This window comes from Octodon degus, unplaced genomic scaffold (assembly GCF_000260255.1).
Source record: "Octodon degus isolate 3935 unplaced genomic scaffold, OctDeg1.0 scaffold00095, whole genome shotgun sequence".
In the NCBI taxonomy this organism is placed as follows: Eukaryota; Metazoa; Chordata; class Mammalia; order Rodentia; family Octodontidae; genus Octodon; species Octodon degus.
This window is the reverse complement of record NW_004524671.1, coordinates 7,122,263-7,144,058: the sequence shown is the minus strand read 5'-3', so window position 1 is coordinate 7,144,058 and position 21,796 is coordinate 7,122,263. Positions and strand designations below refer to the sequence as shown.

Here is a 21,796-nt window from a genome sequence, read left to right as displayed (position 1 = left end):
CACTTATGGAATATATGAGTGACCATTAAAACAATACACATTAATGTTTATATAAAAAGATATGTATGGCATTGCTAAGTAAGCAAAGCAGCATATGTTTTCTTTATGACGTCGTCTTTGTGTCACTTCGTATGTGTGCCTATCAGTCCTAGACAAGAACTTGTTCTAGGCTGCATAGATGACAGTCATATCCCGTGACAGTGTAGTGCAAGGCAACAGTGCCAGAAAGAGAAGCACACTGGGCTGAGGACCTCACAGTTAGTTACCTGTTTGTCACCTGTGCTGCTTTTTTGATAGATGTCTGTCTTTCTGTGAGCTCATCTCCAAAAGTGAGGGCAGGGTGGTCATGAACTCTGTTAACAATGGTAAACACACCGCACTGGTTGATTCCTCTTTCCTCTGCATCCATGAGAGGCAGTAGCCATCAGCCTTACTGTTCCTTCCCTGGACTCGGTCATGCCAGCACATTCTACACCCACTCTTCAAGGCCACTACTTCTAAATAGATGGTGCTTTGTATTTGAAACTCTTTGGCATCCTCTGACAAGGATGGTCTTAGAAGATCTTTCAGCTATAAGACTTTTCTGATTAAAGAACAAAGGTGTTGCAGGAAATAAAAGACAAATGCTTTTTGGGGAACCAATAAAGAAATGAAAACAAACATATGAAATAAAACATTACAATACATTTTATTAAGGTTTTTCAGCATATAATTAATATAAGGATTACGAGTTTGCCCTTATTTTGTAGAAAATGTTTTTCCACTTAGTGTGTAGAGCACATCCTGTTCTTGACAGAAATTTTTCATTAGGAAAGTTTGACTATATTTAAAATTATAGTTTAATAACCATATTCTCATACCCACATTGTTCATTTTCTCATACTGGGATATTAGTTTTTTAATTAAGTTAAAGTTAAGTAAAATTAAAGATTGAGATGAGTTTGCATGAGTTGCCATTCAAGGGCACAGTAGCAACAGATGACTGGTGGCTACTGTATTGGTCAGCAGATGTTTGGCAGCCATAAAAACTTGGGCCGGGTTTTACCTTTCAAGATTTTCTAGTTTAGAGAGCAAGATATCAAAAATGAACATATAAATATTAAAATAACATAATCCAAAACAGCGTAACTATGTGCTAGGAATTGGCCACAGACAACCTAAGTGCTACTGGGGTAGGAAGTTCTAGAAGCACCCGCAGCTGGATGCTTTGAGCACCACTCTGAAGCCTGAGCGGCAGTGGTGATGTGTTGAGTTCGTGAGAATGGAGTGTCTTACTTTAGAAAGTGTGTGTGTTCTGCCCGCAGGCATGGGACCCGCTGTGCTGGAGAAGTGGCAGCCGCTGCAAACAACTCTCACTGCACAGTTGGAATCGCATTCAATGCCAAGATTGGAGGTATGGAAAACAAACCTACGCACATAGAGTTACAAGCCAGGCGGTCTTTTGCTAACTAGTTTTCATAATGCTTTTGAAACTAGATGGGCATATCTTTGCATAATAAATAACCTTTGACTATTGTTGATAGCAAAACCACTAGGTAACATGCACCACTGAACATAGGTAAGGACCACAGATGAAGTACCCTAACATGTTGCAAGCATGCGTTTTCTAATGGGTTTGAAGAAAGAAGTGTTATTGTATTTAGTAGTACAGATGGGAGGCTCAGATGTTTATAACGAAATTCTACAATTGGTACCTGGATAGGAAGGAACTGGCAGTAGACACATCAGGCTATGATAGATCTAAGGAAAGAAGCATTTTGAGGTTCTCTCAAAGCAGAAAGTACATCATGTGTGTGATGGTTAGCCTTTTGGAAGAAGGGCTTTGTAATTGTACTTAAAATGGCACATGGTAAAATCTCCTTTGGTAATCACATGAGGTAGTTATGTTTGCACAAATGGGCCCAGGTTCTATCTATACATACACAAAGATGCCCAAACTCAAATACACATAGGTTTATTTTAAGGATCCAGCCAAGGCAGTATAAATCCAGGTGCTGATGAAAGTAAGCTTTACCATTTGTAGTCATCTCTGTAAGCAACAGCCAAGTGCCACAGTCACATGCAAAGGGGAGGAAAGCATTCTGTACAGGTCCTCTGCCTGGCTTAAAAGTGTTCTATAAGGGTCTGATAAACGGTGCTGTAGGATGAATGGCGCTTGTGAATCTAGGCTAGCCTTGTTGTTTCTAATGCACTATGCAACCAATAATAAAACCGAAAAAATTGCGAAACTAGACTCTTAAAAAGTTACTTAAAACACATATTGTTTCTTTCTAAAATCTGCCAGTAAATATTTTTGCTTAGATGACCTTGGATAACTGAATCTGTGGAAAGTGAGACCACGTAGAAGAAGGCAATGGGATATAATAGCAGTGCTAAGAAAAGGTTTTCTAAAATTACCCTGAATGTCAGTCCACAGTAAATGTGACCTCTTTCCTTTACTTCACCCTGAATTTTGTCCTTTGACAATTTGTTAACCAGTAATTAGCTGTGCTCCACAGCATCCGCCATGCCTCGGGAGGAAGATGTGGAGATGCTAAAAAAAGGAGACCGGGGCTTTTCCAAGAGGGCTGAGGGTACCGCGGGCCCTGTTCCTCCCAGAGAGCCAGAGCAGGTTGCTGGCCAGCTGCTCTCAGGCCAGGACTCATCTGTCAAGTGAAGACTCATGCCCCAGCCCCTACCCCTGACCTTGAAGGCACAGGGGACGAACTTGTGAACTCACAGTAAAATGCTGCCCTATTTTCCCAGCACCTTCATTAGAAGAACAAACGGTTGGTGATAATTTAAGATGCTCTAAGCAAGATCATACTGAATTATAGATTTAACCCCTTAGGCCTAAGGCATGAAGGTTTGGAGCTAAATGGAGCAAAGAAAACTTGCTATTACCTTTAAAGTTTAACAAAATGATGAAATTCTTGTGGATTTCTACTCAGAAAATTATGGGCTTCTAAGTGTGATGTAGCAGGCATTTTTTTTTTCATGTATTTTGCATAAAATGCATGATATAGCAACTGAAAGTGCTGCTTTGCTACACACATGTTGGCATTTGGACATACCAGTAAGATTACATGGGGCGGAACTTGCTGTATTGGTAAAATTGTCTCACTTTATGCTTTTAAGTGAAAGGTAAGAAGAAGCAGTTCATTTATCCACCTAAAAACATGTAGCTCTATTTTGAATATGCTTATTAAATTGAAATAAGCCAGTAGCCATTCAGCACTCACACAGTCAGGGTATTGTCTTATTTTCCTGCTCATAAAATAAACTTTAATAAACTTTCCCGGTACAGTTTGTGTTCCATAATTTTTTTATTTTATTTTATTATTTTTTTTGTGTGTGTGTGTGTGTGGCTAGCTCAGCCTGCTCTGGGGGCAGGGCTGGCATGGCACTAGGGATTGAACTGTGGTCCCTAAATTTTGTCTAAGCTTGCCCAAGCAGGTGTTTAGACTGCGGCCCCTACATTCCATAATTTTTAAAGGGATTTATTCATGGATTTCATTCTCTACATCCCCTGTTAACATACAGCTTCCTTTAAAAATCAGAAAACACAATTTCACAGGAACCCAGCAGTGTGTACAGCTGATATATATCTAGAGGAAGAGATACGAGGTGTAACAACTACATGGGGCATCTTCAGAGATACAGTGCTTTGAGATTATTCAGTGCTAGCTAGATGTCGAGGGGCTTATTTACTTTAGTAAAACATGAAAAGCTGATACCTTTCATGGAAGTTAAAGAATTCAACCTAATGTTGGTGTTAGATGGTGAAAATTAGTTTAAATTGAACAATTCTGTAATATTGGATAGAGAGGCACTTCAGTGTTCATCTTCTTTTTCAAATTTTGTAATTAAAAGCTTTTGCAAAAGCACAAAAAAGAAATCAGATTATAAATTAAGAGCAAAATAAAAGATATACAATAGGAAGTAGGGAGATCGATTTATGGTTAGATATACTAACTAAGGATGCCTGGTTTGAGATCTTCCTATTTAATTTCTGTTTATTGAAAACCAATAAAAAGCTTGTCTTACTGAAATAGGACATTAGTAAGGAGTAAATTTGCCCTATAAAGATGCAGTATTTCAGTGATAATATTTAGTTTAAGCTGAGGAGAGTTATGTTCCCCTCACAATTAAATACTTTATTGTTGTGACTATCCAGAATAAAAGGGAAAAGAAAAGCCTAGTTTCTTCTTTTTCTTTTCTTTTTTCCTTTTTTTAATTTTGGTGCTTGGATCAAATGCAGGACTTGTTCATTTCAGGCAAGAGCTCTACCACTGAGTGCCATCTCCAGCCCAGGCCTGGCATTTGGCCCCGATCTACCCTTTTTTTCTCTCTCCCCTCCCCTCATTGCCCTCATTCTTTCTTTCTTGTGCTACGGAGAGACTGAGCACAGGGTATTTATGCTGAGCCTACATCCTCAGTCCCTTTGTAGGCCAGTTTTTGCTAAATTGCCTTAGCTGGGCTCAAAAGTGTGATCTTCCTGCCTCAGCCTTGTAGGATGCGAGGACTACATGCAAGTACCACCTCACCTGGCTCAGCATGTAGTTCATTTCTGAGTGTCTTAGTGTCTATGTTAGGGATAATAATAAATTTCTATCTGTCTTGCAGGAATCTATTTAAATGAGGATTAGTGACTAAACATTGCTAAAAACCATTTGAGGACTATTTGAAGTGTTAACTGCATTCCCATTTATTACTTGACTTGTAAATAACTTTGCGAAAAGTAAATAAATTAAGTTTACATCGATCTTCAGATTAGGGGCTAATATTACATGTAGAGGAAATGAGACCAACCCAACTTGGCAGCTTTCCCAAACTTAAAAGACTGCTGAGGCTAGATTATTTTATACCAACTCTCAGCACAAGTTACTTACTGAAAAGAAATTAACGGGCAGTGGATTGCTTGAGGCTCTGGCTACCCAGTAATAGTTGCTTAAAAGAGGAATGAATGGAAGGGATAGCTTATGGCAATCATTGTAGGGATTAGAAACTGGGAAAAAATTGGATAAAAAAAAATTTAAAGAAGGCTTTCACTTTTACATGCAATGTTATTTCCTTGTTCTCTGAGATACCTTCTTAAAAGTGTACATTATCCTTTCACCAGGCAAATGTGCTCAGTTGAGTGTTGATTAACAATACCTGGGTTGACCCTGCAGCCCTGCAGGGGGTTTTCTTGGATGTCAGGCAGTGAAGCACCTGCATTGAGCTCTCTCTTCTTTCTGCCTTGCAGGTGTGAGAATGCTGGATGGAGACGTCACAGACATGGTGGAGGCAAAGTCAGTCAGCTTCAACCCCCAGCACGTGCACATATACAGTGCCAGCTGGGGCCCAGATGACGATGGCAAGACCGTGGATGGGCCCGCTCCCCTCACCCGGCAAGCCTTTGAAAATGGTGTTAGAATGGTAGGTTTTGAGAGCACCGAGGCTCATCTAAGGTGACGGTAAAAACCTTATAGGTGTCCCATCCTCCAGGGGTGTAGGTATGCGTGGGGCCTGTGGGCTGAGCCAGCAGATACACTAATGAAAAGCATTGTGAGGTGTCTCTGCTCTACTGATGAACTGTTAGCTGGAGGCTTTCCTCTGAAGGGATAGAGGTGTTTTCTGATGCTTAGGCCCACTGACAGGAACTGTGTTAATTAATGTGTTAATCTCACATGTTGAAAAGAAAATTCTTGGGGCAGTGACATTGAGTGGAATTGTGAACACCCTCCAGTCAGTGCTAATAGATCAGCCTATGCTGCCCTTCCCCCACCACCCTTTCCCTAGTCTACCCTCTATTCTAGTGCAGTGGTATTTGTTCTCTGGCTCCCAATCCTCTTACCCGAGTAGGTATCTTAATACGTTGTCATTTTCCTCATTTGTAATAAGATCCACTGATCAATCATTATCCTCCAATAAACCAACCACATAATTTAGTGTAAAAAAAGTCTATTTCAAATTACAGATCTTAAAAACTGTCATCTGATTTAAAGAAAATAAAAATATGACCACAGATACTTTTCATGAGGAAAGGAGGACAACTATGCTAGAAGCAGAGTGTTTATTACTCGTGAGTGAAGCTTGGGTGACATAGAGCACACATTTGAACTTGTCCACTGTGGCCCATCAGTGACCTGGTGGCAACCCCCTTTCCTTCCTCGTCTCTTTCTGTCTTGTTGCAATGCAAACATGTCCCATCCTGACTATCTGTCAAAAGATCCTGCTTTCCCTGAGATTTTTCTGCTCCCCCCACCAGGACTGTTGGACCCATGTCATTTGACCTTCAAGCTGCAGCTCAAAGGTCAGCTTTGCTCAGCAATGTCTCACTGCCTAGATTAGAATGAACTACAAACAACTTCATGTTTCTACTCTTCGTGTTCTCACTGTCATTATACACAGTTCTCATCGCATTGTTCTTTGTACTTTCTCCCTAAATTTTAGATTCGTAGAGAGCAGATTTTTGTTGTGCCCTCCACATCTCTTTGGCCTCAGCATAACCCATTGACATTTTAGGATGTGCTCGATAAATGTCTGCTGAATCCAATTTCTTTTACTACAAATGATGCCAACCATAGTCATTATGTATTCCGCTAAAATTCAAAACTGTGGGATGCTGTAAGTTGATCAATGTAATGTTACAATGGGAACAAAAATGATATTAAATCTCCCACATCTTTGTAGGATTGAGGTAGGGTTTGATGGAAGTCTCAACTAAGCTATCTCCAGGTTATTCTGAAATAGACCCAAAGGAAAACTAACAGGCATTCTTCATGTAATGATGGACTACAGACCTGCGACTGAGTCATTAAGTGAATTGGTCACTAAGTGAACAATTGTCTACAGTACATACGTGACAACATTCTGAAGAAAGAAATGGTCAAAGAAAACTCTAGTTTGATGGCTTTTGCTCTCATTTGTGTAATTCTTACATGCAGTGCTGTAATGTATAACAACATAAAACTGCAATATTATACTATATAGTACAATCAGCAAAAATATAAATCAGTTGTATTGTTAAAAAAAACCCTGAGGCTCTATAAACAAGATGAACGTAACTGCACCAAAAAAGATGGATCATACATCTAAACTGTCATTTAACAGGCAGGATGCTAAATGAAGAATATCTGTGTATACTTCTTTTGTAGGCCCTTCCACCTAAGTTTAGGTTTGGTGAGAGCATTCACTTCCAGCTCCGTCAATTTTCTGCTACTTTAGAGTCCTTTAAATTGTAGTGTTGTATTTTAACTTGCCTACAGTTTTCCTTCCCAAATGCCTTAAAACCAATAATCTGATGATTTCACTATCAAAGCTATGGACTATAAATTACTATCCCTATGCCAGTAATAGACTGCTCATTCAAGTTAGTTAAATAAACCAAGCCTAGTTCATATTTTTTGTTCAAGTTAGGAATATGTAACATTTATAATAAAGAGTAATCTGAAATTTCTCATTAACATGGAAAAATGTATATTAAAAATGCACATAGTGGGCCAGGGAGATGACTCAGTAGAATAAGCGCTTCCCTGGCAAGTGCAAGGTCCTGAATTCAATCCCCGGTACCATAAATAAATAAATAAATAAATAAATAAATAAATAAATATAAAAATGCACATAGCCTTTTGAAAGATGCCCCATATCCAATACCAATAACTAGTTTTACTAACAGACTAATAGGACTGCCATTGATTCAAGCAACGCGAACCAAACGTTCCTTGATTTATTTTGGCTGAAGAATTTTTCTTTCAGTGGAAATCTTAACTGGAATCTTGTAAATTAAATTTGACTGAAAGAGTTAGCCTGACAAATGCAAGGTCCTGAGTTCGATCTCCAGTACCACAAAAGAAAAAAAGAAAGATAGGTAGGTAAAAAAATAGTTGAAGTTGGAAACAAGATCATGTGAGAAAACCATTAAAACACATAGAAAGACTGTATATAGAAATGACAAGGGAAAATTACTCTGTACTCATTATTAATTATAGAATTAAGCTATGCTTACTGTGACAGAGCATACACAAAAATATATGAAGATGATATATAATAGAATTCTCCACTCAGCTAGTTAGGCATTGCTAAGAATGTAGACTCTACCTATTCACACTCTTACAAATATTAGCATATCAGCCGGGAACATATTATACCTCTGCACATTGTTTTCTTTAACTAATGATATCCCATGGGCATCAATCCAGGGATTTTGGAGTGTAGAGATACTATAATTTAGATACTGAGGGTGTAGCTCAGTGGTAGAATGCATACTTAGTATGCATGAGGCCCTGAGTTCAATCCCTAACACAGAGGCAGGTGGGGGAAGGCGGGAATCGTTTCTTTGACATTTCATCAAGAATTCTTCAAAGTTTTAATCTAACCAAAAGTATTTGGTTTTAAAGTGAAGCATTAACTTTTCTAGTTGGGTTAGTAACTGTGAGAAGGAGTGATGTATTTTGTGGCGCTTACCACTGCTCATCTAAGCATGGGGGAACTGTGAGGACCCGCTGAGGGACACAAGACCAGCTGGTCAGCATTTCCAGTTCTTAGTTCACAGAGGCTTTCTGGTTAGGCTGTGGTCAGGAGCAGTGCCTGTCCTTTACCTCTCTCTGACCTTCTGTGGCTCAAGTTCCTTCTCTACTTAATAGGTAGTGCTCATAGGGACGTTCCGTGTATTCATTCTATGAGATAAAATGCATGCAGGAATAAATGTAATCCGTGAAATGTCGTACATGCTTGATAAAAGCATTGCAGAGACATGATCACAGATTTTCAAAACACTGTCTCTCTTTGTTTTCAGCCCCTCTCCTTCTCTCCTGGACCAGGTCTACCTGCAGAGTTCTAGAGAAATCCATTGAGTTATCCATTGGAGTAACTTCATGTTGGTGTCATAGCGGCTTCGCATCTGGACTGACTTTCTGATGTCTCCTGCTTCCTTCCTTCCCCTGTCTTTAGCTGTGCTTACCCTTGAGAAAGCACCTTCCCTTTCACTGGGATGATCTGTGGCTACAGAATTTATTTTAGTTATCTGTATTTGTGGTCATGAATTCAATTCTTATTTTCCCAAACGATATCTCTCTAAATGTCTATGAATATAATATTTATTACTGTTAAACAGGATATTAGATAGTCTTTTCCAGGAATAGGAAACCTTTTACTAACTACACTGTTATCAAATATCAAGTGTGATAGTACATTTTACATTCTTTGAGATCATTCTAATTTCTGTACAAAATCCACATTGTCCAACATACAGAAAATAATTGAGTACTTTACACAAAGTCAGATTTTAAAGAATAATGAAATGGTGAGTTGGCTGAGTGATTTGATGAATGGAGGAATAAATGAAAAAACAATTTATTCTGTTTACTGTCTGAGAACCTGTGTGACAGCTGGAAGTTACACTGCCCTATTGAGGTTTATTTTCCACCTGCAAAAATTCAGGAATTGGAGGTTGTTTCTTCTTTTTATTCAATTCAGTGAATTCCAGATTTCTTTTCACATAAAGGGGTGAAGAAGACATGGAGTTTTACATGTAGTTCATGAAAGGTGCTGTATTCCCCCAGCAAGTCAGAAAGCAAACAAGCATAGAAACTATCAGAACCATTTCACCTGAGGATAACAGTATTGAGTGAAATAAAACTGCCACTTGTGGGAAGAGGGAGCTGCTTCGGTGGAGCACAGGGCGTCCTTTTTGAGGAACTGATAACTGAAAAGAGACAGGCGAGATGATTTGGAGCTGCTCATGTGAACTGGAGGAGGAATGTTCTATGCAGAAAGAACAGAGAGATCAAGGAGCCCTGTGTAGAGAAAGACTGGTGCATCCCCAGAACACAGTGCTAGCTTGGGCATGGGAAGCAAGATGGAGAAGACGAGAGCAGGAAGAGGTGGTTGGATAAGGAGTAGGGACTATCTCTGCAGGATTTTCTCAACTAGGAATGCATTTGTTCTCATACGGAATAAAATGATTTGAGACACAGGAATGCGCTGCCTTGATGGACAGTTTTTTAGCTTGCTGCCATGGAGGCAGCACACAGTATGGCGGTAAGGGCTGCCAAAGCAGAGTGAAGACTGAAGGGGTCCAGAAGGGCTAAGCTAAGCTGGTGGCCATGAGAAGGATTTCCACAGAGGAAGAAATACATTTTGCTTGGGAGCCCATGTATTGATTGCATCCATTCCTTCTGCTTGCTAATCAAAAAATGTAGCAAATATTGAATCTCAAAATGCTCCCTGTTTGTTTGCTGTAATATAAGCATTTGGCTCGATAAAATGTAACACTGCTTTCCTAGATTTTAACAAAATCAAAATTGATTCAATTTATGGCTCCTTTAGAATTAATGTGCCAAAATTACATTAGGGAAGCTATGTTAAACAAACCATATCTCAGTTGACAACTTGCTCTTTCTCCCAAGGATTGCATTTCATTTGATGCCAAGGAGATACTAAATTAAATTCAAGTGTTAAGACCACATAATTCGAGCTACATTTAATTAATGATAATGCAATAATAACAGCAGCATGAACAACATATACCACTTGACACTAGAGTCACTCATCTGAGCCCTAAAAATCAGTAATTAACTTTTAATCTGCACAATAACCTTATCATTTCTGTTCTCTCCACCTTTATGGATAAGGAAAAAAGAAATGCAGCATAACTTTCAAAAAGTCATAATATGCCCTAAGAGAAAACTAGTAAATCCTATTGCTTGGTGTCACTTCTGTTTTGTCTAGGACATTAAACTCCTTTCCCTGTCTTGGCCGTAGTCTCTAGCTTGTCTGCTGCTACTATGGTCAGGGTATTGTTCACATTCTATCTAAGGCCACCTCTGTATTTGTTTACTAGGCCTCATTTCTCTGTATCCCATCAAAACCTCTGTCTCATCAATTACTTTTTCTCTTTTCATCAGATTCCTCCTTTCAATTCTATTATTCCTTCATATGGTTAATGCTTATATGTTAAAAAACAGTGGTGAGTAATTCCTCTCTTGTTTTATATGTCCTTCCTATTACTATCTTATTTCTCCTTTACTAGTTGGAATGAAATTCCTGGAGCCATTGTCTACACTTTCCCTCTTAGCAGCTGTGTGTGTGTGTGTGTGTGTGTGTGTGTGTGTGTGTGTGTGAGAAATTGCTTGAAGCCACTGCCACAGGACTCTGCCCCAGTGATCGCCTGCAGCTGTTCTTGCCAGGGTCACAGTGACCTCCCATGCAAAGCCTAGTGCTTCTCTCTGAGCTCTCATCTCTCTCGTTCTACCTGCTTTTTTCACCACGCAAGAGTGCACACTCATCCATCAGCCCAGCAGAGCATTTTCTTTTCCTTATAGTTATTACTCCTCCTTATGCTTATTATATGTGCTCACCTTATTGATTACCATTTCCAAAAGTGTACAAAGTCTGACTCCTTGTTCTACTGGATTCCAGGTATCCAAAAACAGTATTTGATTTTCTACTGGTGTTCAGGGAGGAAAGAAGGGATGGCCAAAGGAATATATAAGTGGGACCCAGGCCAATTCGTTTCGTGAACTCTATTAACATACTCAGAGTTCGCACTTGCGTTGTTTTTACTTAGTATTCCAGAACTGAATTATTAATATACATTTTATAGTATGGTGATTAAAGTGCCCATGCTCCGGGTTCAGACTCTGGCTCTGAAATGTGAGTTCTAGTACTTTCTTCCTCATTCAAGTTAATTAAGATGTCTGAAGATGAGTTTGCTTCTCTATAAAGTGGAGCTACTTCCTAATAATTAATATAAAGGAGCTTTGTGAGAGTTACATGATTAATTCCTGCAAAATTCTCTGCTGAATGCCTAGAACAATGTAAATTCCCTGTTATGAATCTTAAGTCTTATTCCCACTGAAAATGGCAAAGGGTAATAGAAATGAAATACTGAGTTATTGTGTCTTGATTGTTTCATATATCTGGCTCTAATCTGTTTGGTATTGCTGAATGAACTTCTTGGATGGTTATTATATAATCTTCAGAACATTATTAATTAACAGTCTGTGTAAATGGGAGAGAATACTAGATGAACATTTTCTAAAGTGTTTTCCCAAAACTAGTCATTTATTAAAATGTTAAGGAAGATGGGGTGGAAGTAATGGGAGTTTGCTGTTAACTATACTGTAGAAACTACTTCCTATTCAGCTCCTCTGGAGATGCGAAAAGGTATCAAGGCTCTGCCAAGTCCTGCAGTAAAAAGATTTGTTTCACTTCATTTAATCAACGTTCTCAGCTTTAACCACATGGAAGCTTTTCTTTTCATGATTTTTTTAAAAATTACTTTTAACTTTAATTTCATTTTAGATTCCATGGAGCAGCTTTATGAAAATTTAACTAAATGCTTTCTTTTAGAGTGAGAATGGGACTGGAAATAATTGAAGTGTTTTAATTCTGTTCTTACCGTCATGTATATATCTTGTCGACTGTTGATCACTTGATCTGCCTTCTGGAAATGTACAATTTTTCTCCTGTTCTTCTTAGTTATCTACCCATGTTTACTTGGACTATTTCCTAAGAGTCTGTGAAATCTGCCCTCTGTTCCTCAGATTCAGAAACAACTTCTCTCACACGGACTTCCCAAAACTCCCAGCTTAAGTTTCAACTTTGAGTTGTGTGAACTTGGCAAGGAAATATTTTATATGCAAATCTTGTCTATGTTTTTCCTTTAAAATTCATCACTGCTGCCCATGAATGACAAGGAGTATCCCAGGCTTTTTAGTAGGGCAAACAGGGTCTCTCACAAATTTGCCAGGGTCTCAGAATTGAAACTTTGTATGTCATCTTAAAAAAGGATAGTTTAAAATTTTTTTCTCATTCACACAGACATGGTTCTGCTTGCTATGGTGAGGTCGTGGCCTGACTCTTGGGCTTTCCCTCCAGGGATGCTCTTGGTTTTATTTCCTCAGTCTGTCCTCAATAGGAAAAGGGTTTTATAAAACAAGTAATTCACTTTGACAGTGTTTCAGACAGAGGTGACTCTGGGCTTGGTGGCTTCAAAATAAAGAGCTCAGAGCCTGAAGTTTTCTTTGGTAAACTGTCATTTATCTGCTCCCTATATCTGCTGCATGGCTGTAATATGCCAGACACTTCACTGGGTAGAAGGGAAAGACAGGCAACTCTTCACCCTTGTCTTGGGGCAGCTCTCTGTGTATGAAGAAGCAATGGCCCATAGAAGGTGTGAGCCAACACCATGAGTCCCTTCCACGCCCAGAAGCTGTCAGTGTGGGCCACATACATGGCACACAGTAATAGCACTTCCTGTGGTACCGTCTCTTTGCCTTGGGATTATCTCTTTTCCCCTTTGAGATTATTAAATATTAATAAGACTTGGTGTGATTAATGCTCATCATACATTGTCTTGCATTGGGCAACATTTCAGAACTTCCTGGCAAATGCGTCTATAAGGTTCTTTAGAAAAACATCGAAAACCTTGAAATTAAATATTTTCCATAGTCAGAAAAGCCTGTGTTATGGTTACCAGTACTTCCCTTATTACTTTACTGAGGAAGTAAGAAAAATAGTTCTTAAATACCCACTATGTGCCAAGCATCGGATTGGCACTTGTCTTCTTTTTTCTCTGGAAAAATCATATAGTTCTTTGTAGCTATTTCAGGAGCAGAATTTAAACAATATACTTTTGAATATATATACACACAAAATTTATAATGTATAATATACTATTTATAGTATATTACCTACTATAATATATGACCTTGAACCTAAAGTCCAAGTTTGGGCTTTTTGGTTTGGGAAATATCAATAAATAATTCAAGGAATTTGTAATGGAACAGAGCCAATGTCAAGAACAGGGAAGAAAAGTCACTGAAATCAGAAGCCTTGGCTCTCAGTGTCCCAGTTAGTGCTGTGGCCCTCACCCCATCCTCCTTTTATTTTACTCCAGGGTCCAGATGGGAGCTGAGACATTAAATGGGCAGCTATTGCATATTTCTGGTGATAGAGTCTCTTATGATGGCCCTGATTAGTATTTTCCTGTCCTCGCATCAGTTGCCTCTTCAACACGTTTTAGAATTGATTTGGATATTTACAGTATATGCTGAACTACAAGATTTCTCTGTAGTCATGCATTATGTATGCACGCATTTCTTCACACTGGAATTAAAGGTATATGCTTACGAGGATGGGAAAGAAGAGGCATGATGAGCATGTGTTTTGAAAGCAGTGATAATAATCATAATAAAATTAACAGATCCCACCCAAGAGGGATATGTTTTTGACATGTGCCCAGCTGTACCAGTTTGCATTTAACAGATGACAGATTACTGTTAAGTTAGTTGGTGAATGCTGCAAATCTTCAGAGTGATATATGTGGGTGGGCAAAGATAGGCAAGGGAGCCATTTACAAGAGGTTCCATGGATTAAAGCACCTGCTTAAACCGACACAGTAGCTGGGGTTTGATCCCCAGTGTGCCGTGCCAGCCCCACCCCCAGGTACGCTGAGACAGCGATTGAAACCAGGCCTGGTGGCACATGCCTGTAATCCCAGCTTTTGGGCGGCTGAACACAGGAGAATCACTATGAGTCCAGTCTATGTAGTGAGACCCTGTAGACCCTGTAGATCCTTACTAAAATTTTAAAAAAAGAAAGGTTCTACTTGACAGGAATTTACTTAAATTGCCTTCTATCAGGATATAGTTACACTGGGAAGATAGCTCAGTAGAATTAGTGCCTGCCTGGCAAGTGCAAGGTCCTGAGTTCAATTCCCAGTACCGCAGAAAAGAAAAGAAAAGGATATAGGTCCTGATGGACCTCTATGTGTTTAGAAACTTAGTGAAAGTAACAAGTGACTCAGTTACATTTGCCAATTAATTTGACAGCAGTGCTCAACCATCACACCAGGAATTCCTCTGTGTTTTGTCTATCTCTGTCAAGTGAAGATTCAAAAATACATAGAGACTGAATTAAGTCAAGTTAAGATTGATTGGAATCCTGAATTTCTATGATTCTCAACATAGGTTTGAGAAAGCTGATGATGAGAACCTACAGATTCTTTTCCTTCAACATAACCAGGCAGTTGTCAGAAAAGAAAGGCCAACAGGGATAAATTGAACAGAACTGATGATATCAAATGATTTGAAAGTAGAGTAGTGTACTGCTTTCATTCCCTATCATGTTTGATGCCTACAACCAAACCTAATACTTAGACTTTTTTTTTGCCTTCTATGTAGTACAGACTGACCTCAAATTTGCTATGTAGCCCAGGCTGACCTGGAATGTATAGTCCTCCTCTCAGTCTGTCGAGTCGTGGGATTACAGGTCAGTGCTACCGTGTCCAGCTATAAATGTTTCTGTTGCAACTCATGGCCAGTTGAATTAGGTATGAGAGCTTCATCGCAATACCCAGTTTATGGACTTGTAAACTGAATCTTAGCAAAATTAAGTAACTTCCCATTCAGAAGCTTGACTGGGTCAGACTTCAGTCTGTGTCTGTCCAGAGCCTGTGCTCTTCACGCTACCATGTAATCCTACTCTCTCTGAGTGCCACATGGGCTTGTCTATGCAGCACACTCAGCTCAGCTGGGATTACAGAAGCAGCCCATGCCACAAAGAGCTATTCTGAATTTCTGGAGAATGTAGCCATTAGGGCAATGATTTGCTGCACTATGAGCTTCATGTACTCTGTCTCTTCAGCCTTGGAGGAGCCTGGGATGCCCTAGAAAGTACTGGCCTTACTTAGCTGGGTTACTATCTAATTGCTTGACCACAAGTTGCTAACCATCAGTGCTTCCCTTTCTCTGAGAAAAAGCTGTTGTAATGCTGTCCCTCTGGAGCCATTGCAAAGACTGCCTCCACTGGTCTCCTCCTCCAGGGAAGGCCGACTTCTAGTACATCATTAAGAACTCCCAGGTACAACCTTGAAGCAGGACAGTCCCACAACATTCCTTTTCCTGTCTCCTGCCTTCGTTCATCACCTCCTTCTTTTTGAACAATCATCTACCTGAGAGATGGCACAGCAGCAACTGGTATGTCATGACAAGCAGCCCGTATTCAGAAGACCAGAATGACAGGCACTCCAAGCATGAACCTACTATTACAAATTGCCATCTTCAGGGCAGTTGCTTAGATGTTCACAGGTGTTAGTATATATAGTTAGTCAGGATGAGAATCTTTGCAGTTAACTGCTAGATTCAAAAATCTTCTGGACATTCTCAGGATCATTGCCTTACCCATCTTCTACATATAACTGTATGGCTTGTCACTCGTGTTTCCTAGCTCTTCTCCTTTCCCTCTCTTAATTAGTTAGTCCTCAAGTTCTTGCTCTCCTTTTACTTGCGTTATACCTTTCTATTTGTATTTCTTCTTTTGAGTTCTTATACTAGGGAAACTATATGATATTTACACATGTGTGTCTGGTTTATTTCACTTATGAGTATATCTTCAAGTGGCATCCACATCAATATAAAGGCTTCAACTTTATCATTATAGCTGAGTAATACTCCATTGTATAAAAATACCACATCTTTTTCATCCATTCCTTAGGTGATCGGCATCTTGGTTGTTTCCAAGATTTGGCTATCACAAATTATGCTGCTATAAACATAGACACACGTATATCACTATGATATGATGTTTTCAGATCCTCTGGGAAAATTTCCTAAACAAAAAAGGGGATACAGATGAATGTCCATTTTGTATCTGTGTATTCATAATGGTTAGGATAGATATATAGTTACATTCTCTTAATGAATAGAGGGATTTGTTCTTATAGTGTTTGTAAATAGGATATCATATCCACATCTTGTACAGCAGATAACCACTAGGAAGAATGTATGCAGTGTTTTAATTATTAAAACTGTCCTACCAGTTTGGTTTGAAATTCATTGCTATTTGTTTCTTAATAAAATTATGGAAAAAAATATAAGATGACAGGAAAAAAAGAAAAGAACTCCCAGGTACTCACTGCAGATTCTCAGGGAGCAAATACAAGCCTGATAACTAATTGCAATGTTTTTTTTTATTCAAAGTTTTATTGATAAACAGATAGCAATGAGACAGTTTCAAATCCAATCGGAAGTACAGTTTCAACAAATAATACACTGCATATATTCTTCTTAGTGGTTAATTGCTGTACACGAAGTGGACTTGTGAAGCTATTTACAAACACCATTAGAACAAATCATTCTATTCATTAAGAGAATGCAACCATATATCTATCCTAACCACTTGGAATACACAAATACAAAATGGACATTCATCGGTATACCCCATTTTTTCTAAGTTCTGTTATTGAACATTATAGGTGTGTAAACTCAGCAAAATATTCTAAAAGAGTCCAGTAGCCCATAATAGCATTGGGTCCTCTGTTTAACTGGCAATGTCAGAAATTCCAATTGCAATGTTTTTGAAAATATACTTTTTTTCCAGTTAACGTTGTGTTGTGCTAATGGGTAGAAGGTATTGAAGGCTGGTTTCTTCTTTTTCACAAACGGTATGAGCTATTCAACTGTCGCTTCCCATAGCGGAGCCTTGCGACCTCAACTGAGCCCCATGGTGGGCAACTCATGATTCTCTCAAAGTTGAGCTGGCAGTTGGAATCTGTTCATAATGAGAATTCCATAATCTACAGCTAACTTGAATAGCGTATGAGTTTTTCATTATTGTTGGACTGTCCCTTTCTCCTCCTTTCCAATTGCCTTTCCAAACATTTATAGTAAATTCCTTCCATACCCCTGTTGATAATAAATATTTTTTATCCTCTATGAAAAGAATTTTTCAAATTTCACTCTTTCAATATAAATCTAGACGTGATGGCATGTTTCTGAGCAGTTTCAAAATTGGTACTTAATATTAATATTGGAAATGTCCTTTTCAATTTCATAACCTTGCTCTCCTGAGAGTATGGTTTTGCCTTTGCATTAGGGTGATCCAACATGTAGGAACTTTTGGCAGGTGTGAAAATGTTTTTATTCTCCAAAAAATTGCATGGTGCTGGGATGGCAGATAGAACCAGGGCAGCTGTGTCACTGCTAGTAATTACTAATTGTGATTGTCTCAGAAACATGTAACATACATGTGTACTTTTTTTTAGCCACTTGGAATGAGGAATTGAGAAGCCTCATCTGCGTATTTCTCTTTCCAATGAGTGTTAGTCATCTTCACACCATAGAAAAGCAACTTGCACAGGGCTTAAAGTTTGAAAGGCTGGAGAATGATGAGAAGTATTTTCATGTATTCTAATTGATACATAAAAACAGGAATAACATGTGATGTTTTAATGCATATATGTACTGTGTAATATTTGAATCAGGTTAACTATACATTTCAAATGTTTGCCATTTTTGTATGGTGAACAAGTTCAAAGTCCTTTCTTTTGGGCTTGAGACTACCTAAAGTAAGTCTTTATTTTAGGTCTTACTGAAATTTCAGTGAGTCAGATGAGAAAGAAGAGGTCTCAGAAAAATTGGCTTAGCCAGAAGTAATCATCCATAAACAATGTTAAAATGATTTGGAAAGTGTTGATTTGGCAAATAAGGTAAAAGGAGAGGTTGTTCTCAGTTTTTAAAGTTTTCCTTAGTGCATTGGTGTTAAGCAGTGTTTCTCTAAAGCGTACTGCTCTGTACTTGTTACAGCATTGTTGGTCACTGCAGGTCAGCATTGGGTGACTTGACCTGTATTCTGGTCCCAGCCCTGCCTCTGACTGTTTTGCTAACTTCGCTTCTGTAGTTCCCACACATAGCAGTTCACATATTCACTAAATGAGCCTTCTATCTTTTCAGCTTTCTGTAATATTCCTAATCTGAGTGTGGTGGTACACAGGGTGCTGAGGCAATAGAATTACAAGTTTGAGGCCAGCAAGGGCAACGTAGGGAGACTCTGTATATCCAAATAAAATGACTATGATGCCTAACATACATGAAGCTGTGGGTGCAAACTCCAGCACCAAAAAGCATGATATTACTCAACTTATTTTACTAATCCTAGTATGGTATTAACTCCAAAGTTTTAATTTGCCAACTCCATAAAATATTTGGAGTCTGGCTGAAATAAAATTCCTTGCTCAAAAGCATTTTTATTTCCGATAGTAAACACACCCAGTTTTTGTTTCCTTTTCTCCATGAAAGACTAATTTCCTTGTTCCAGTTATTTTATAAAAATAAAATAAAAAGTGATCTACACTGTTAAAATACGTGTCATACTGTTAGGCACTTTGTGATAAATTATAAGAAACGTTAGTTCTGTGTATCTTCAGTTTCAAACCCAAAGAAAGGGCAGCTCCAAAACAGGATTATTTCTATGAAATGCGTTGGTGCTGAGCTGTGATATAGGCTAGCACTTGGTGGCTGGCCTGTTTATTTGGAGGAGGAGTGTTTTGTTGTCATTCAAATCCAGAACTTCGTGTATGCTGGTTGTATGCTCTACCACTGAGCTATACCCTCAGCCACAGCTTTTTTGTTCTGTTTTGGTCATACACTAAACACAAATAACTGTTTATCAAGAACTTGAGGATTAGGAGTTCTGTATTTGCAACAATAGTTACATTTTTTTTGTATGGGGATGTCTGCCCATCTCCAGGGGACTGTTAAAAATTGTGTTCAATTCACCTGTAGACTCTGATTTTGGGGAACCATACAACTGATTCATGGGCTAGAACATGAACGATCATTGTAAAAAGATTATAGCTGTGGATTACGTAGGAACATTGAACAATTTTTTTTGTTTTCAGTTATACTTTTTTAAATTTAAAACAATTAAAAATTATCATTTTACAAGAAATACAAGTGATACCGGTAGCTAATTTTGTAAACTTAATAGGTTCTCTGTTCCTTTAAAAAAGACATTGACATTTGATATGCTCATGGAACACAGAAGATAATGTATATTTACTTATTTAAATTAATGTGGTAGCTAATAACTGCATCTAGCATGCTCAGTGCATTATTAAAAAGTTCAAAGAACCTAAAATTTACATCGCATATTTGGCTTAGTAGCACCTGTTTTTGCACAGAAAATCAGAATTCAGTGGTGTGGGGCTGAGAAGATGGATGAGATTGGGATGTCGAGGAAGTGGAGTTGTGTCGCATGAGAAGTGCTTGAAGACAGATGCAGAGAAAGGGGTTATTCTTCATGCAGGCTATGTATTTCCACTTTTAAAGTATTTTGTATCTTAGAAAAGTAACTAATAATTAGAACTGTCAGTCTTTCTCATCTACCAATTGGACAAGCTAAGTAGTGTAGTGTGAGAGTGAGGAAGACCCCCCCCCCGAATCATTTCAGAGCTGAAGCACTATCAAGTGAATCTGTATATTCTGCGTAGGACAGTCCAACTGTGGAGTAGATCCGTTGTAAGAAAAAGTCTTGCATGTTCATTTTTAAGATGAGAATGCTATGACTTGACACATTTGTCACCTTGATGTAGGATTGTTCCAGCCAACAGCAGTGCATAACCTCAAGATTCTTAACTCTCACTGACCAGATCTCTTTATTCCTTTAAAAATATCTCAGGTCTGTCTCATTGAAAACATTTTGGCAGGAGAGGGACAGCCCAGTGTATTATCTGGGTCTAATTCAGTTCTGTAGAATGGGTTTCCCAATTCTCAGCCTCTTGCTCAAATGTACTGATTACAGGAACAAATCTCAAGCTTTATTAACCCTAACCCCAAGGTGCCTTCTTGTCTCTCTGAAGTGATTCATTCTTTCTGCCTCCCGAATCAAGCTTTCTCTACCACAGCTGCACTGGCATGGTATGACCATCTACTCTGACTTGTGTCCTATTTCCAAATGTATTTCTTTTCTGGTTAATTTTCAGATTACCTTTATGGCCCATGCTAAGTATTTACCTATGGAGCATAATGGTGCAAAAGCTGTTAGAATTGCTTATGGAAGCAATATACTTTGGAATTCTAGAACAAATGTCATGTGAATGCTAAAACAGTAGTTAAAACCTTTTGTTTCATTTTAGTTTTCGGGGATTTTTTGTCTTTATATATATTTCTAAATTAAATCTGTTTCTTCCAATGAACTCTACAAAGAAACCAGATATATTTTATTAATGAGAGTGCCCTTACCTTTAAAAAGCTGAAAAGTTCCTCCTTTCTGAGTTTCTGAGTTAGTAGCTGTAGATGTCCTTGTTCTTAGAGACCACACTCCCCTTAGCCTGGAAGCCCTGTTGTGGAACATACAGAATGGAATAGCCAGCAGAGATGCATGAGGCTACCGGAAGAACTGGATTCTTTTTTTCAGAAGGGAGAAAGATAACAACAACTTTGAGAGAGGGACAGTACAGAGCTCTGGTTAATTGGGTGTTCGGGCTATGCTTGGAAAATATCACAGGCAGATGAAAATTCCTTTTGTGAAATTGTTTCACTTTGTCTGCTCATATTATGATGCATAAGTATCCCATGCACATATGTAGGTTCTGATCTTACTCCAATGTTCCCCTCATCTGCACCATGTTCTACCTCAGTGATCAAGAGCACATGCCTTACTATCCATCAGGTTCCTAATCTGTATAAAGCCTTATATAACATCGTCCTTGCTGCTATGGCTCTAAATTAACCTATACTAGAAGTCACACATACCATTATTTTTCTTATTTCTTTTAACATAACAAAAAGCCTCCAACATTTATCCATTGCCCTTTAAGAACACTTGCTAGAAAATGGAGGAGAAGAAATTTATATTAAAATTCCAGATAAAACCTAATCATACCATAGTAAAGACAGTTCAGTTCCATGGCATTCTTACATTTTCAAAATCTAGCTAGGTAATGAAATGGCTTTCTTGGTAATCTACCATAAAATGGCCTTTGCTGACACAGAGAGAGAGAGGAGAGAGAGAGAGAGAGAGAGAGAGAGAGAGAGAGAGAGAGAGA

General features: G+C 38.6%; 1 protein-coding gene across 6 annotated transcripts in view; it reads left to right on the top strand.

Annotated features, from left to right (window-relative positions):
• Window positions 1-21,796, top strand: part of Pcsk5 (proprotein convertase subtilisin/kexin type 5) — a 433,314-nt gene that overhangs the window by 175,727 nt on the left and 235,791 nt on the right. For all 6 annotated transcript variants that reach the window (XM_023722966.1, XM_023722964.1, XM_023722965.1 and 3 more), the window contains 2 exons: window positions 1,305-1,393; window positions 5,228-5,400. In XM_023722966.1, the coding sequence (XP_023578734.1) occupies window positions 1,305-1,393; window positions 5,228-5,400 (262 nt within the window). The remainder of the gene's footprint in view (window positions 1-1,304; window positions 1,394-5,227; window positions 5,401-21,796) is intronic.